This window comes from Dasypus novemcinctus, chromosome 13 (genome assembly GCF_030445035.2).
Source record: "Dasypus novemcinctus isolate mDasNov1 chromosome 13, mDasNov1.1.hap2, whole genome shotgun sequence".
NCBI classification, from domain to species: domain Eukaryota; kingdom Metazoa; phylum Chordata; class Mammalia; order Cingulata; family Dasypodidae; genus Dasypus; species Dasypus novemcinctus.
Window position 1 is genome coordinate 109486198 of NC_080685.1, and position 15910 is coordinate 109502107.

The 15910-nt window shown below is 37.6% G+C and overlaps 1 protein-coding gene across 2 annotated transcripts in view; it reads right to left on the bottom strand.

The window, feature by feature from the left end:
* Positions 1-15910, bottom strand: part of TAF1A (TATA-box binding protein associated factor, RNA polymerase I subunit A) — a 49175-nt gene that overhangs the window by 14485 nt on the left and 18780 nt on the right. For both annotated transcript variants that reach the window (XM_012521976.4, XM_023586352.3), the window contains 2 exons: positions 6442-6572; positions 5090-5248 (listed from right to left, as the gene is read on the bottom strand). In XM_012521976.4, coding sequence (XP_012377430.2) covers positions 5090-5248; positions 6442-6572 — 290 coding nt within the window. The remainder of the gene's footprint in view (positions 1-5089; positions 5249-6441; positions 6573-15910) is intronic.

Genomic DNA, 15910 nt, shown 5'->3' on the forward strand with positions numbered 1-15910 from the left:
AGACTGGAGCTGGCAGAGCAGCAGTAAAGTAAGGGCATACATCCCAGAAAGAGTAACTGAGGGTACATGAACTCTAAAAATCTGTATTTAAAACACTACCCAGATCCGTAGCTGGTACTGAACTATGCATGGAGAGAGGACAATTCAGGCAACCCAGCGAAAACCCAGTTGAAAGAAACAAGTGGGTATTTCAACATCTGCACACGTCTATGAGAGAGTCAAGAGTTTAGAGTCTGACTAAAGTCAAATTAACTGCCAATCAGAATTAAAAGAGAAGCACAACTGGATCTAGAGAAGCACAACTAGATCCAGAGTCCCTGCAACAAAATATTGACAATGTCCAGAATGGAATAAAAAATTAGTAAGCATATTAAGAAATGATAAAATGTGAGTCTATGGAAAGCAGTGTCAATAGAATCCAAGCCTGAGATGACCCAGATGTTGAAATTAGCAAACAAGAACTTTACGGTACGGGAAGCAGACTTGGCCCAATAGGTAGGGCGTCCGCCTACCACATGGGAGATCTGCAGTTCAAACACCCGGCCTCCTTGACCTGTGTGGAGCTGTTGCGCGCAAGGAGTGCCAAGCCGCACAGACGTGTCCCCCGTGTAGGGGAGCCCCACGCACAAGGAGTGCACCCCGTAAGGAGAGCCGCCCAGCGCAAAAGAAAGTGCAGCCTGCCCAAGAATGGCACCGCACACACAGAGAGCTGACACAACAAGATGATGCAACAAAAAAAGAAACACAGATTCCCGGTGCTGCTGATAAGGACAGAAGTGGTTACAGAAGAACCCACAGCAAACACAGAGAGCAGACAAAAGGGGGGGTTGGGGGGGGAAAGGGGAGAGAAATAAATAAAAAATAAATAAATCTTAAAAAAAAAACTTTATAGTAGCTACTATAAAAATGTTCAAGATTTTAAAAGGAAATATATTTATAGTGAAATTAAGACTTGGAGAATCTCTGCAAAAAAACAAACTATCACAATAAGCAAAGAGAAATTCAAAAACTAAAATGAAAAGTGAATGGCTAGGTATAACAACAGATTGGAAAGAGCAGAAGGATCAGTAAACTTGAAGATACATCAATAAAAATTACCCAATCTGATAAACAGGAATAAAATTGAGGGTAAGTGACTTGAGATATCAAGTCTAAAATATTTGTACTTTGAGCTTCTAAAGGAGAACAGGGAGAGACAAACCTATAAGTATGTTAAGAATGGCCAAAAATTTCCCAGATTTGCTGAAAACCATCAATTTAAAAATCCAAAAAGCTCAGCAAATCCTAAGTATGATAAATACAAGGAAAACCTAGGCTCAACAGAATCAACCTAAAATCTAAACATAAGAGAACATCTTGAATAGCAGGAATTAAGACATGAATCATGGCAAAGACAATGGCATATCATAGTGCTTACAGAAAAAAGTCAACACAGAATTCTATATCTAGCGAAAATAATCTTTCAAATATTGAAGGCAAAATAAAGATTTCCATAAAATCATTGCAAGCAAACCTGCAGTACAAGAAATACTATAGGATGTTCTGCAGACTGGAAGAAAAAGAAATCAGGTAGAAACACCAACTTAGAAGAAAGAATGAAGGCATCAAAATTGCAAAGATGCAAGTAAAAATAAATTAGCACACCTATATTTATTCTTTTAAAAAATTATTTAAAAGACATTTCTATAAATAGGAAATATCACACTACTATTGGGTTTATGATATACACATAAAATATATGATTATTGTAAAATAAAGGAAAGGGTGGTATATAAAGCTTACTGTTGCTTTATTTTATGTAAGGATGTACAACATTAAGTAGATTGTGATCATTTAAAGGTGCATTTTATAATAGTCAAACAACCACTAGAAAATAATGCAAAGAGGTATAGCTAAAAAGTCAAGAGAGATTAAAATGTAATCCCAAAATACATTCAATTAACTCAAAAGTGTAGAAAATGAGGACAAGAAGAACAAAAAATAGAAGGGATAAATAGCAAACAAGTAGCAAGAGGGCAGGCCTAAACCAACCGTATTTAGCAGACTGTAGTTAAGGAAAATGGACTAAAAACACCCAATTAAAAGGCAGAGATTGTCAGACTGGATTAAAAAGCTAGACCCAACAATATGCTTTGTATAAGAACCCCCTTTAAATATAATATTCAAACAGGCTGAATGGAAAAGAATGGAAAAATACATACTAGGCAAAAAGTAAGCATAAAATGCTGGAGTGGCCATATTAATATCCGAAAAAAAGAGACTTTCAAGAAAAGGTGTATTACCAGGGATAAAGGGAAATATTTCGCAAGGATTAAAAAAAAAAAACTCTGTCATTACAAAGATAAAATAAGTGTGAATATATACTTAATAATAGAACTTCGGAACACATGATGTAAAAACTGACTAAACTGAAAGGACAAACCCACAATTATCCTTTGAGATTTTAACACCCCTTCCTCGATAATTGATAAAATTGATTAAATACATTAAAATAAGTAAGGATACAGAAAGTCTAAATCATAACATTGAACAATTGAAAATCAATCAATATAAGCAGAAAAAGCATCTGACAAAACTCATGGATCATTTTATAGATGATAAAATTATCTCAGTAATCAAGGAATAAAATAGAATTTCTTCAATCCAAGAAAAGGCATTTCTGAAGACCCTACAGCTCACATCTTTCTTAATAATGAAAGAATGAAGGCTTTTCCCTAAGACTAGGAACAAAGGCAAGGACGCCCACTCTCACCATTTTTGTTCAACATTGTCTTGCAGGTCCTAATCAATGTAGGAGGTAAAGAAAAATAAATAAAAGGGAGACTGATTGGAAAAGAAGCAAAACTGTCAGTTCACGTCTTACACAACTGTAAAAATTCATAGGAATCTACAAAAAAGTCCTTATGAGTAATAGCAAATTCATAGAATTGCAAGGTCAATTTTTCTCATGACACAAGAAAAATTAATTGTATGATTAAAAAGTGAATTTTAGAAAAATATATACAATAACAACCAAAGACGTAAAACACTGAGGGATAAATTTAACAAAATAAATACACTAAAAACTACAAAAAATTTTTTAAAAATAATAGAACCAAATAAATGGAGATAAACCATGTTCCGTTTGGAAATCTCATTATTAAGAAGTCTCTTAAGATTAACCCATATATTTTAAAAATCCCAGCAGTCTTCTTTTTGTTGCAATAAGCATGCTGATTTAAAAATATTTATGGAGGGAAGCGGTTGTGGCTCAAGCAATTGTGCTCCCATTTACCATATGGAGGACCCGGGTTCGATCCCCAGGACCTCCTGGTAAAAACAGGAAAAAAGGCGTCCCAGACCCACACGGTGCAACACACCAAGAAGACAATGATGCAACCAGATAGAAAAGATGTATATACATATATGTGTATACATATATATATATATATATATATATATATATATAAAAATTCAAAGGACCTAGAAAAGCCAAAAACAATTTTGAAAAAGGATAAATGTCCATGGCTTCCATGGTATGATTATTCCAAGGCTTACTACAGTAATCAAGCTATAGCAATCAAGACATGCAGTACTGGTCACTAACCACAAGAGAGTCCATATATATAGTCAACTGACTTTCAACAGAGTTACCAATGTAACTGAATGAGGAAAGGAAAGTCTTTTCAATAAATGATGCTAGAACGACCATATGGAAATCAATGAGCTTTGACTCTTACCTCATACCACACAAAAAAATTAGTTAGAAATCTATCAAAAACCTACCATAAAAATTATAATACTTCTAAGAAAAAATATGGGAGAGAATCTTCATTATCTCGAAACAGGCAAAGATTTCTTAGGAAAAAAAGCAGTAACTACAAAAGGAAAAAACAGACAAAATGGATTTCATCAAAACTAGAAATTTCTGCCCCTTGAAAGGCCACTGTTAACAAAAAGGCAAGTCACAGACAGGGATAAAATATTCACACTTTCATATATTTGACAAAGGCCTTGTATCTGAGTTTTATATATATATAAAAGAACCTTTTAAATCATACTTCCAAAAAAAAGACAAAATATTTGAGCAACAAACACTTCATGTAAGAAAATACAGGAAGGTACAATAGGCACGTTTGATCAGCATCAATAGTCGTCAAAGAAATGTAAATTAAAACCACAATGACATACCACTACACCTGCACCAGAAGGCAGCTAAGGAGGCTAAGGCTGACAAAAGCAAGTGTTGTGGAAGATGTGGAGAACGTGACCCTTCATACTTAGCTGGTAGGAATGGTAGTCACTTAGAAAAACTGGGCAGTTTCTTAAAAAGTTAAACATATATACTTACCTTACCTAACCTTTCCACTCCTAGGTAACTAACCAAGAGAAATGAAAACATACGTGTACACAAACACTGTTCATAGCAGCACTATTCCTAATAGCCAAATGTCCATCAACAAGTGAATGTATACAATGGAATGCCACTCAACAATAAGGAACAATTTACTCATATACGGAATAACACAGACAAATCTAAAAAAACATTCTGATCAAGAGAAGCCAGATGCAAAAAAAGTACATACTGTTCTCTTTTACATGAAATTGAAGAAGAGGCAAAATTAAAGGGTCAGAAAGCAGATCAGTGACCGTCTGGGCCAGGTGTAGCTGTGTAGGTGGCTGTAAAGGGCAATGAGGGAAATCTGGGGGGTGAAGGATATCTTGCATATCATGGCAGTGATTACATGGCTGTATATATTTGGCATATTTGGCACAATGCATCAACCTGAACACTGAAAATAAGTGTAGTTTATTGTATCTAAATCATACTTCAATAAAATTGATTTTTCTTAAAAAATCAACAGAACTTTCCAACCAAGGGACAAAGGGATGCTGGAATACTGATCAACTCCCCTCAGGCGTACTTGTGAGGATGGGGTTGGGAGTCTGCAAGGAGCCATCAGCTAGGAGCAGTTTCCGCCGTTTATTCCAGTGTGCCCTACACATATTGTATAAATCTGCGGCTGCTATCACATACAAGTTGGAAAGCACTGACCTAAGAATGTATTAGAGCAGACCCTCAACCCTATTCAAATCATCAGTTCTGTACCTTAAGCACACTGATCAGTTTCTCTTCTGGTGCCTTCTCTCTCTTTAGAAAGTTGTATAAGTAGATATGGGCATTCGGATTTGATGGGAATTTTTCATCATATGCATAATTGGTGAGTATCTCTCTGGCTCCATCATGATCCCCATAAAATTCCAGCATCTACATAAAATAAGTCATAACAACTTAGCTAAATTCTGTAAGATGGTAGGTAATTCAAAAGGTAATATTAATATAAACCTTAACTTTACTGATGGGTTTGAAACTTTACAAAATTGACAAACAGTCCTGTATAGGGAAAACAGTGATACAAGCTTTTGCTTTCACCAGCATATGTGCTAGAACCTCTACAGAAAACAGAAAATCTTTACAACAAAGGCCTCCATGATTCCTTTTTTGATGATATTTTGTTACTGAAAAATGCAGCAACTTCAACATTAAAAACTGTTCCTATAAGAAATAAAGTCCTCAAGGCAGGGTGTGCTAATGACGGAGACAGGCCACACAGTGCAACTACCGTCAGTGCCCAGCCTCACTTCAGCCACAGAAGGGGTACTTGGGAATTATATTTCCTGTCATTTCACTCCCATTCTTGTAAAGGAACTCCCAGATTCACCGGCATTTGATTTCAGAAACTATCTTCTCACAGCTCACTTACCACTTTAGCACTCAGAAAATATTCACCCAGCAAATTGTTTTCCATTTTTATTTCTAGTACCCAGTGCTAAGGCCCTCTCTCCTTACAAGGACTTTGGGATGAAAAGACATTCTTAAGAACTTTCTAAAAGCCACTACTCTTCATTCCATCATTGTGTATACTAATTTCCAACTTCTATCCTCTTCCTCCTATAAATCCACTAAATTATTAAAAATCTTTCTGCTTTTCTTTCAAGCCTACAACAGTAATAGAGTTAATATTCACAACTATTTGGTAATTTATTTTTTAGGCAGTATCAGGGAATGAACCCAGGACCTCATATATGGGAGGCAGATGCTCAACCACTGAACTACCCCTGTTCCCCATATGAGAGTTGGTTTTTTCATTTCTGTTTTTAGGAGATACTGGGGATCACATCTGGGACCTTTTGTGTGGGAAGCAGGCACTCAAACTACTGAGCTATACCTGCTCTCCATATATATGAGTTTACTTTATAAAATTTGTCTACAGCAGGTTATCCAGTGGTGAAAATAAATGCAGTATACTGGGAATTTTAAACAGAAATTATGCAGACCAAAAGAAGATGCCAAATTCTTTTTTATTATAATTTCTCCATTTGCTTCCTTCTATTCAAAAAAGATTAGGAATAGGAGTAAGACAAAATGAAACCAGTAAAATTTATGAAACGTCTACTCACCTCTACATAACTCTTCACAAAGGGGTCCCAAACACCAGGAATTTGAATCAATGAATTAAAATGTATAGATGTCTTCCAACTGTGCTCGACCATATTCTTGGTTGCTGTGCTGTAAGCATAATCATCCACATCTGCCCAAAGATAAAAGATTTTTGGAACTCATTCAATCTTGAGAACTTCTGCTTCAGATAACAGCAGTCTAAGAAATTTGAACCAAACCCCCATTCAGGAAAATAGTGCCAGAAGAGCTAAGAAAATAATGAAAATTCACCAGGCCAAAATCTAGGAAAAAACAAACACCCAGAAAGTCCTAAGAAGTCATAGCATCTGGGTGATCCAGAGAACCCTGAGTGTCAAAATTGAATTACTGTGGTCCCAGACTAGTAGCACCCCCCAGTGCTGAGTATAAGCTAATGCAAATACTATCTGGAGAAAGATATTGTCTTTCTAGGCCTCCAATTCTTTCTACAAATAAGTCTTAAGATAAATGATTAGTATACACGTAGACTATGTTTATAAGAAAATAAGATGCCATGTATGAGAGACCTAGCAGAGATGAAACAGAAATAGAACCACAAAACTTCAGAAGTTATTAACTATTTATAAACTATTAAAAGAAACAAATACAAAAATGTCAGCAGAAATAGAAACTATAAAACTTAACTTAGAATGGAAAAAATTTTTTTAACTCTATGGAATGCAGGAAGGAGGTGCAAAAAGATGGAAAATACTAAAAGCAGGTCAAAAGACACTGAGGCTTCAAGAGGGTTTGATATACATGTAATTAGAGAGCAAGAAAAGCCAGCAGAAAGATATTTGAAAACATAAGAGCTAAGAATATTTTTGAATGGATACAAGATACCAACTTATAGAGTTTTTAAAAATCCAATAAATCTCAAGGTTTAAGGAAAATTTTTAAAAGCCCCCCTTAGATATGCCAAAATAAAACTGCAGAAAACTAAATACAGAGACAATATCAAAAACAGCCAGACAAAAAAGATTAACTTGAAAGGAGCAACAGCAGGAAAGACAAATAGCTTCCCAACAGCAGCAATGAGAGCCAAAGACATTAGGATTCCTTCCCTGTGCGGGGGTGGGGAGGGGGTGGAGCACAGAGAGTCAAGAAAAGAATCAAGAAAGACAGGACAAAAGGTAGGTAAGAGAGTAGGTGAGTAGAAAGTAAGAAGGCGGAAAACTAGGCAGGGAGATAAATAGGTAGGGAAAACATTGAGTTCTGTACCTAGGGAAAGTATTCTTCAAAAATGGAGATAAAATAAAGACATTTTTAGACAAAGAAGAAGAGTTTGTAACCAGTATATCTACCATTAAGGAAACTTTTAATTTTTTTTAAATAGATTCAGATCTTCAGAAAGACAGCAAAAATTGCACAGGGTTCCCATATATCCTTCACCAATATTCCCAAATGTTAACTTACAGAAACACAGTATAACTGTTAAAACCAGCAAATTAAACTGATAAGCTATTAATCAATCTATAGATCTTAGTCAGATTTCATTAATTCTCTCAATAAAGTCCTTTTTCTGGTCCAGGATTCCATACTGCACTTAGTTGACATGTCTCCTTAAGTCTCCTCCAATCAGGAACAGCTTCAAGGTCATTTGTCTTTTATGACCTTGACACTTCTGACGACGACTAATTATAGTTATTATGTAGAATGTCTCTCAGTTTGGGTTTGTCTGATGTTGCCTCATGATTAATTCAGGTTATGCATTTTTTTTTGTTTTCTTTACTCTTTCTTTTTTAATATATTGAAGTATATCACTGACATATAAACATACATAAACAAAAAAAGTATAGTAATAGTTGTGAACTTACAAAACATACATACCATCATACAGGACTCTCATAATGCACCCTACCACCAATACCTTGCATTGTTGTTAAACATTTTAAACTAATGATTAAAGAGCATTGTAAAAATATTACTACTAACCAAAGTATTTCCCCCAACCCTCCCTATTATTATTATCTATATATCATTTATATATGAACATACGTAAATAAATGTATAGCAAAAGTTGTGGACTTACAAAACAAACATGCATAACATCATACAGGGGTCCCATAAATCAACCCTCCATCAACACCTTGCATTTTAGTGAGATGTTTGTTACATTTTATGAAAGAACACAGTCAAAATTTTACTAATTATAGTCCTTATTTTATATTTGGTGTATTTTCCTCCAACCCACCCTATTAATATTTATTAAATATATTTTTTATGATAGAAGTTATAAACTCATAAAACAATCATGCACATGTGCAGAATTCCCAAACAACATCCATCTATCAACACACCACACTCTGGTGGAACATTTGTTACACACAAAAGAATATCATCTGATTGTTACCACATCCATAGTGTACATTTAGCAAACATTCTCCAAACTGCCGCATTATCAACACAGTACATCTTTGGCATAGAAGCAAGCATATTACATTATTACTGCTAACCACAGTCCATAGGTCACTCCAGTTGTATTTTTCCCATGCTTCTCCACATTCCCACCAAGTGATGTACATTTGCTCTAGCTCAGAAAGAACACTCTTGCATCTGTACTATCAACCACAATTCTCATGCACCTCTTGCTTTACTACGCTATTCAGTTCCTAGATTATTCTCTAGCATTCTGCCATTGGCATTTATATCCCTAGATGACCATTTTCAGCCACATCCCCATTTATAAACTAGCTGTTACTATTTTTTACCATCCACTCATATATTTCCACACTTTTATATTAAGCCTAATTAAAACTTCTACATACATTAAACATCAGTAGTCCATCTCAGTCCTCCTCTTATGTCCTTTAAAAATCCACCACCTATCACCAGGGTTTGAAGGTATTTTCCTATAATTTCTTCCAGAAGCTTTATGGTTCTTGCTTTTATCTTTAGGTTTTTGATCCATTTTGAGTTAATTTTTGGATAAGGTATGAGATAGGGGTCCTCTTTCCTTCTTTTGGCTATGAGAGCCAGTTCTTTCAGTACCATTTGTTGAATGAACCAGTCTGCTGACTTGTGGGTTTGAGAGGCTAGTTAAAAATCACTTGACAATACATGTGAGGGTCTGTTTCTGAACCATCAGTTTGGTTCCATTGGTGTGTCTGTATTTATGCCAGTACCATGCTGATTTTACCACCATAGCTAGGTCATATGATTTAAAGTCTGGAGATGAGAGTTTGCTTTTCCTTTTTAAGATGTTCCTGGCTATTCAGGGCCCCTTATCCTATCAAATAAATTTGATAATCATGTTTTCAATTTTCAAAAAAAATGTTGATGGAATTTTTATCAGGATTGCATTGAATCTGCATATCAATTTGAGTAGAACTGACAGCTTTATGATATTTACTCTTCTAATCCATGAGCATGGAATGTTCTTCCAGTTATTTAGGACTTTTTAAAATCTCTTTTGAGTTGCCGTTTTCTAAATACAAGTGCTTTACATTGTTGGTTAAGTTTATTCCTATTTGAGTTTTATCTATTTTATTTTCCCCATGCTTTTGATACTTTTGGCTACTTATATTAATGTAATCTTCATTTCCAGACTCTCTTCCAGGACTTTCTCTCCCGTCTTTTCTTTTCAGGCTCTAGCACACCCTTTAGCATTGCCTGAAAATCTGGTCTCTTGGTTAGAAATTCTCTTGGTTTCTGTTTATCTGTGAATATTCTAATCTTCCCTTCATTTCTGAAAGACAGTCTTGCCAGACATAAGATTCTTGGCTGGAAGTTTTTCTCTTGTAGTATCTTAAATATATCATACGACTGTCTTCTTGCCTCCATGATTTCTGGTGAGAAATCAGCACTTAATCTTATTGGGTATCCCTTATATGTTACACATTGCTTTTCTCTTGCTGCTCTTGGAATTCTGTCTTTGGCATTTAACATTCTGATGAGTATGTGTCTCGGAGTTGGTCTATTTGGATTTTTTTGGATGGGAGTACGTTATGCTTCTTGGACACTGATATCTATGTCCCTCAATAGCATTGGGAAATTTTCTACCATTATTTCTTTAAATATTCCTTCTGCCCCTTTTCCCATCTCTTCTCCTTCTGGGACAACCATAACACGTATGTTTGCACATCTTTTGCGGTCTTTAAGTTCCCTGAGACTTTGTTCAATTTTTTCCATTCTTTTCTTCATCTGTTCTTTTGTATGTTCATTTTCAGAGGTCATTTCTTCAAGCTCACCAATCCTTTCTCTGCCTTCTCAAATCTGCTATTATGATTCTAATGTTTATTTCATGCATTGTGTGCCTTTCATTCCCATAAGATCTGCTACTTTTCTATGTATGCTTTCAAATTCTTCTTTGTGCTAGATGACGTTGGGTCTTCTTAATAACCTTAATCTCTTTAGCCATCTCATTGAATTTATTAAGATTTGTTTGGACATCTATGATTAGTTGTCTCAACTCCTTCATGTCCTCTGGAGGTTTTTCTTGTTCATTTAACTGGGCCATATCTTCCTGCTTCTTGATGTGGATGGTAATTTATGGTGGTGTCTTGGCATCTGGCTTACTAGAGTATTTATTCTGGGTGCAGTTTTTTTCTTTAGTTTATGGCTTCCTGCCCTTTCTCTTGCTGGTTGTGTAGCAGGAACCAAGGATGTAGTTGGTGCTATAAGCTTGGAGGCTCAAGCTGCCCTCATTGCCACAGGGATCAATGAAGCTTCTCCCAACTTTCTCCTTTGCCAGGGGTAGGGTCAGAGTCACAGCTGTGTGGAATAATCCAAGTCGTGCAGGCCTAGACTGTAGTACAGTAGCCCAGAGTGACTGATGAAGCTTCACGTACCTTTCTCCTGTGTGGGACAGGGATGGAGCTGCAGGTGTGGGCAGCAATCTATGCAGTCTAGGTCCAAGATGACCACAGTTGCCCTGGTAGACTTCTGATTTTCAGTCTATGCCAGCCCAAGGTACCTACAGTTACCTGGATAGGCTGGTGTAGGGCCCGCCAGCCTCCTCCCTGCCAGAGGTGGGGCTGAAGCCTAGTCTAGGGCTGCAGGCTGATCTGGGTGAAAGAAATCAGTCCCTACAGTCACTGTGATTTTCAGTCAACCCAGCTTTCCCTCATGCTGGGGGCAGAGTCAAAATGGCAGCTACCAGCCTCTTTCTGACTTGGACAGAGTCACACCCTAGCTCTTCCTAGGGCTAGAACTCAGTCAGCTGGGTCTACTAATCAGTAGCCAAAATCAGTGGACAACTGTCTCCTCCTCCCGTTTTTGGGAAATGGAACTTCCAGCCACAGAATAGCTTCTGAGGCAGCTTGTGCTGCCAAAGTAGGTCCGGTAATTTCCCAGAGAGGCTAGCACAGGTTCCCCAGCTTCCTCCCTCCCAGAGGCGGGGCCTAGGTTAGACCTGCAATCTGATCTGGATGGAAAGAAGCCGGTCCCCACCAGCACTGGGATTCTCAGTCCACCCCGCTTCCCCTCGTGCCAGACGCAGAGTTCAGATGGCATTCCTGGCCTCTTTCTGACTTGGACAGGCTCAAACTTTAGCTGCTCTCAGGATTATACTCTAGCCCAGTTAGCTTACTCATCAGTAGCTGAAGTTGGTGCCCAACTGTCTCTTCCTCCCCCATTTTGGGGAAGTGGAGCTTCCAACTCCAGCTGCGGAACAGCTCCCGAGGCGGCTTGTGCCTCCAGTGGCAGATGGGCACCGGACTTCATGGCGTGGAGCACTCCTTCCAGGTTATGCATTTTTGACAAGTATACCACAGAAGTGAATACCTTTCTGGTGAATAACGTCAAGAGGTGCGTGATGTTGGTAAGTCTTATTCGTGGGGGTGTGTTTTTGATCACTTGGTTAAAATAATGTCTGCCAGATTACTCCATTGTAAAGTTACTAATATTTCCACTAAAATTTTAAGTATCTTGTGAGGCCACACTTTGAGACTATGCAAATATCCCGTTTCTCATAATACTTTTGCCCACCAGTTTTAGCATCTGATGATTCTCACATACAACAATTACTACCGTGGCATTTGTCAGGTGTCAATTTTCTACATTCGTCATTCCTTCTACATTTATCAATTGGTCTGCTTCTTTAAGGAAGTTTTCCTCCATTATTTATTCAATTATTAATTTGTATCAGTATGAAATCAGATATTTATTTTACTCTAAATAATCCGTAACTGTGATTTTTAGTTTATGTGGCTCAAATTGTACCATGTTTGTCCATTGAGGACTCCCTTCATGTTGGGTCTTGTGTCCTTTTGATAGGCCTCTATGATGGTTAAATTTTGTGTGTCAACTGGGTTAGGCTATGGTACTCGATCATTCAACCAACTGCTTATTCTAGGTGTTGCTATGAAGGTATTTTGTAGATGTGCTCAATATCTCCGTCAACTTTCAGTAAAAGGAATTATTTCAGATAACATGGGTGGCTGTCATTCAATCATTTGGGAGGCCTTAAAGTCAAAACTGAGGGTTCCCTGATAAAGAAATTCTGCCTCAAGATTGCACCATTAACTCTTGCCTCAGAGTTTCAAGCCTGCCTGCCTGCTCTACAAAGTTCAGACTTACCAGTCCTCATACTGCGTGACCCAATTTCTCAAGATAAATCTCCCCCTATATATACATATTCTGTAAGCCTCTTTAGACAGATAGGTGCAGCAATGATAAAGTGACACTGGAGATGTATGGAAAAAAAGTTTATTAGTACATACAGGTCCTACGAGAGAGAGGAGTGGCAGGCCTCACCAGGGTCACATGGGGAAACATGAGAGAAGCACAGGCTCAACCAAACAGGTAGGTGGGCACAAAAAGTTACAGCGGATCTGGGAACTGGATTGGGTGGAGCTGTGGCAGTTGGTCAAGCAAAAGCAAGGAGTGTGTGATTTTGCAGAGCGATGAACCCAGAAAGGACGTGGGAAGGAAAGTAGTAGTAGATGTTTCCCTTGTATAAGCAGGTGTCTGGAGGAGTCACTGAGAGATCTACTGATGGGATGTATTATACTGAGGCATTATGACAAAGCAACAGTCCTTTATGTTACTACTGACCTTAGAGATGTGGAGGTAGCATGAAGGTATAAAACGTCCCACTTTATTTTAATGCGCTCTCGCTCTCTCTTTATATATATATATTTTATTGGTTCTTTTTATCCAGAGTCTCACCATTTTTTAAGCACTTCCACTTTCCACTTAAGGAAATTCTTAGCAATATACTTCAAACAAAGAAATGACACTCTAGATGAAAGGTCAAAGTTAAAGAGAAAAATAAACTGGTAGGTGGCGGACTTGGCCCAGTGGTTAGGGCATCCATCTACCACATGGGAGGTCCGCGGTTCAAACCCCGGGCCTCCTTGACCCATGTGGGGCTGGCCCATGTGCGGTGCTGATGCGCGAAGGGAGTGCCATGCCATGCAGGGGTGTCCCCCGCATAGGGGAGCCCCACACGCAAGAAGTGCGCCCTGTAAAGAGAGCCGCATAGCCCAAGAGAAAGTGCAGCCTGCCCAGGAATGGTGCTGTACACATGGAGAGCTGACACAACAAGATGATGCAATGAAAAGAAGCACAGATTCCCATGCCGCGGACAAAGACGACACAGCAAATAGACACAGAGAAGAGATAACTGGGGGAAAGGGGAGAGAAATAAATAAATCTTTAAAAATAAATAAATAAACAAACTGGTAAATCTACATGAGCACTGAGCATAAAAACACAATAGTAATTTCTGAGATCTTAAATTTTCCAGTATAATTTTAACAATAGAAAGTTGGGATAAAATAAATTTAGAATAGAATACAAAATTAAAATACACAACAATGTTAGCAGGGATGAAGTTAGAGAGTGAGGGTATTTTATAAACAGTTCAAGAGGAGAAGGAAAGGGTAATGTAACATCTTTGAGAAGTAGGGAGCAGATGTAGCTCAAGTGGTTGAGCACCTGAGTAACCACTAAAACACAGCAAGAGGGAAGAAGATGTGGCTCAAGCAATTGGGTTCCCGTCTACCATACAGGCGGTCCGGGGTTCGATGACCAGAGCCTCTCCTGCTGAAGGCAAGCTGGCCCGTGTGGCGAGCTGACCCACACAGAGTGCTGGCCTGCGTGGAGTACTGACCCACACAGGAGTGCTGCCCTGCACAGGAGTGCTGCCCCGCGCAGGAGGGATGCCCTGCGCAGGAGTGCTGGCCCACGCGGACAGCTGGAGCAGCAAGATGATGCAACAAAAAGAGACACAGAGGAGAGAGAGTAAGAGACGCAGCAGAGCAGGGAGTTCAGGCAGAGGAAGAGAATGATCAGCTCTCTCCCACTCTGGAAGGTCCCAGGATCAGTTTCCAGAGTTGCCTAATGAGAATACAAGCAGACACAGAAGAACACACAGCAAATGGACACAGAAAAATCAGACAATGCAGGTGGGGGTGGGGGTGGGGAAAGAAATAAAAATACAAAGAGAGGTGATATCTTCAAAATTAGTAGAAGGAAAGAAATGATTATATATATATATATATATATATATAAAAGGCGGCAAGAAAGGAGAGAGAAAGAAATCCAGAATAGGCACAAGTATAAAAAGCACAAACTAAAATGCAGAAATTAAGTTCACATGTATCAAATGTAAATAGAATAAATACTTAGACAAAATTTTCAGATTGGATTTTTTTCAAACTTCCAATTTTATGCTATTTACAGAAGATGCATCAAAAACACAAAGATTCAGAAAGACTGAAACTAAAAAAGGATGAGAATGATGCATCATGTATGAAATAACCAAAAAAAATAGATAAAAAGTAGCCTTCAAGGCAAAATGCATTAATAAAGGAATCACTTCATACTGATCAGATTTACTTCATCAGGAAGAATAAAAATTTTAAATTTATACAAACTGAATGATACACCTTTACGAAGCCACATTAAGAAAAAAAATTAACAGAACAACCCAAGCGAAATGGACAATGACGACCAGGGAAGGAAAACTTAGCACTACCTATTCCTGAACAGAGAGAAGAAGCAGTCAAACAAATCAGTAATGAAGAGAATATCAGATTTCTACATGATTAACAAAATTGTTCTAAAAACATATAAAAGAACACTTAATCCCACAAATGCAGAATATATTCTAAGAAATATAGATTTTCAAAATTTTCAAAACAAGGCCTCTATATCACATTATTAAAAATTCCAGGTGAATTAAGGATCTAAATGGGAAAGTCTTCAAATGGTAATGAGATGACATCTTTGTGACCTTAGTGTAGGAAACTGAACATAAAATAAGATACACTGGACTACATTAAAGTTAGGAAATTCTATTCATCAAAAGGTATTATAAAGAAGTCCAACAGTGTTATACATAAATTGTCCAATACTACAATCATTTGTGGTGCATAACTACTGAGCACGTGAAATGTAGCTACTACAAGAGTAATTACATTTCTTATTTTATTTTAGTTAATTTTATTTTAAACAGCCATATGTAGATAGTGGCTACCATAACAGGTAACACAGATACATACA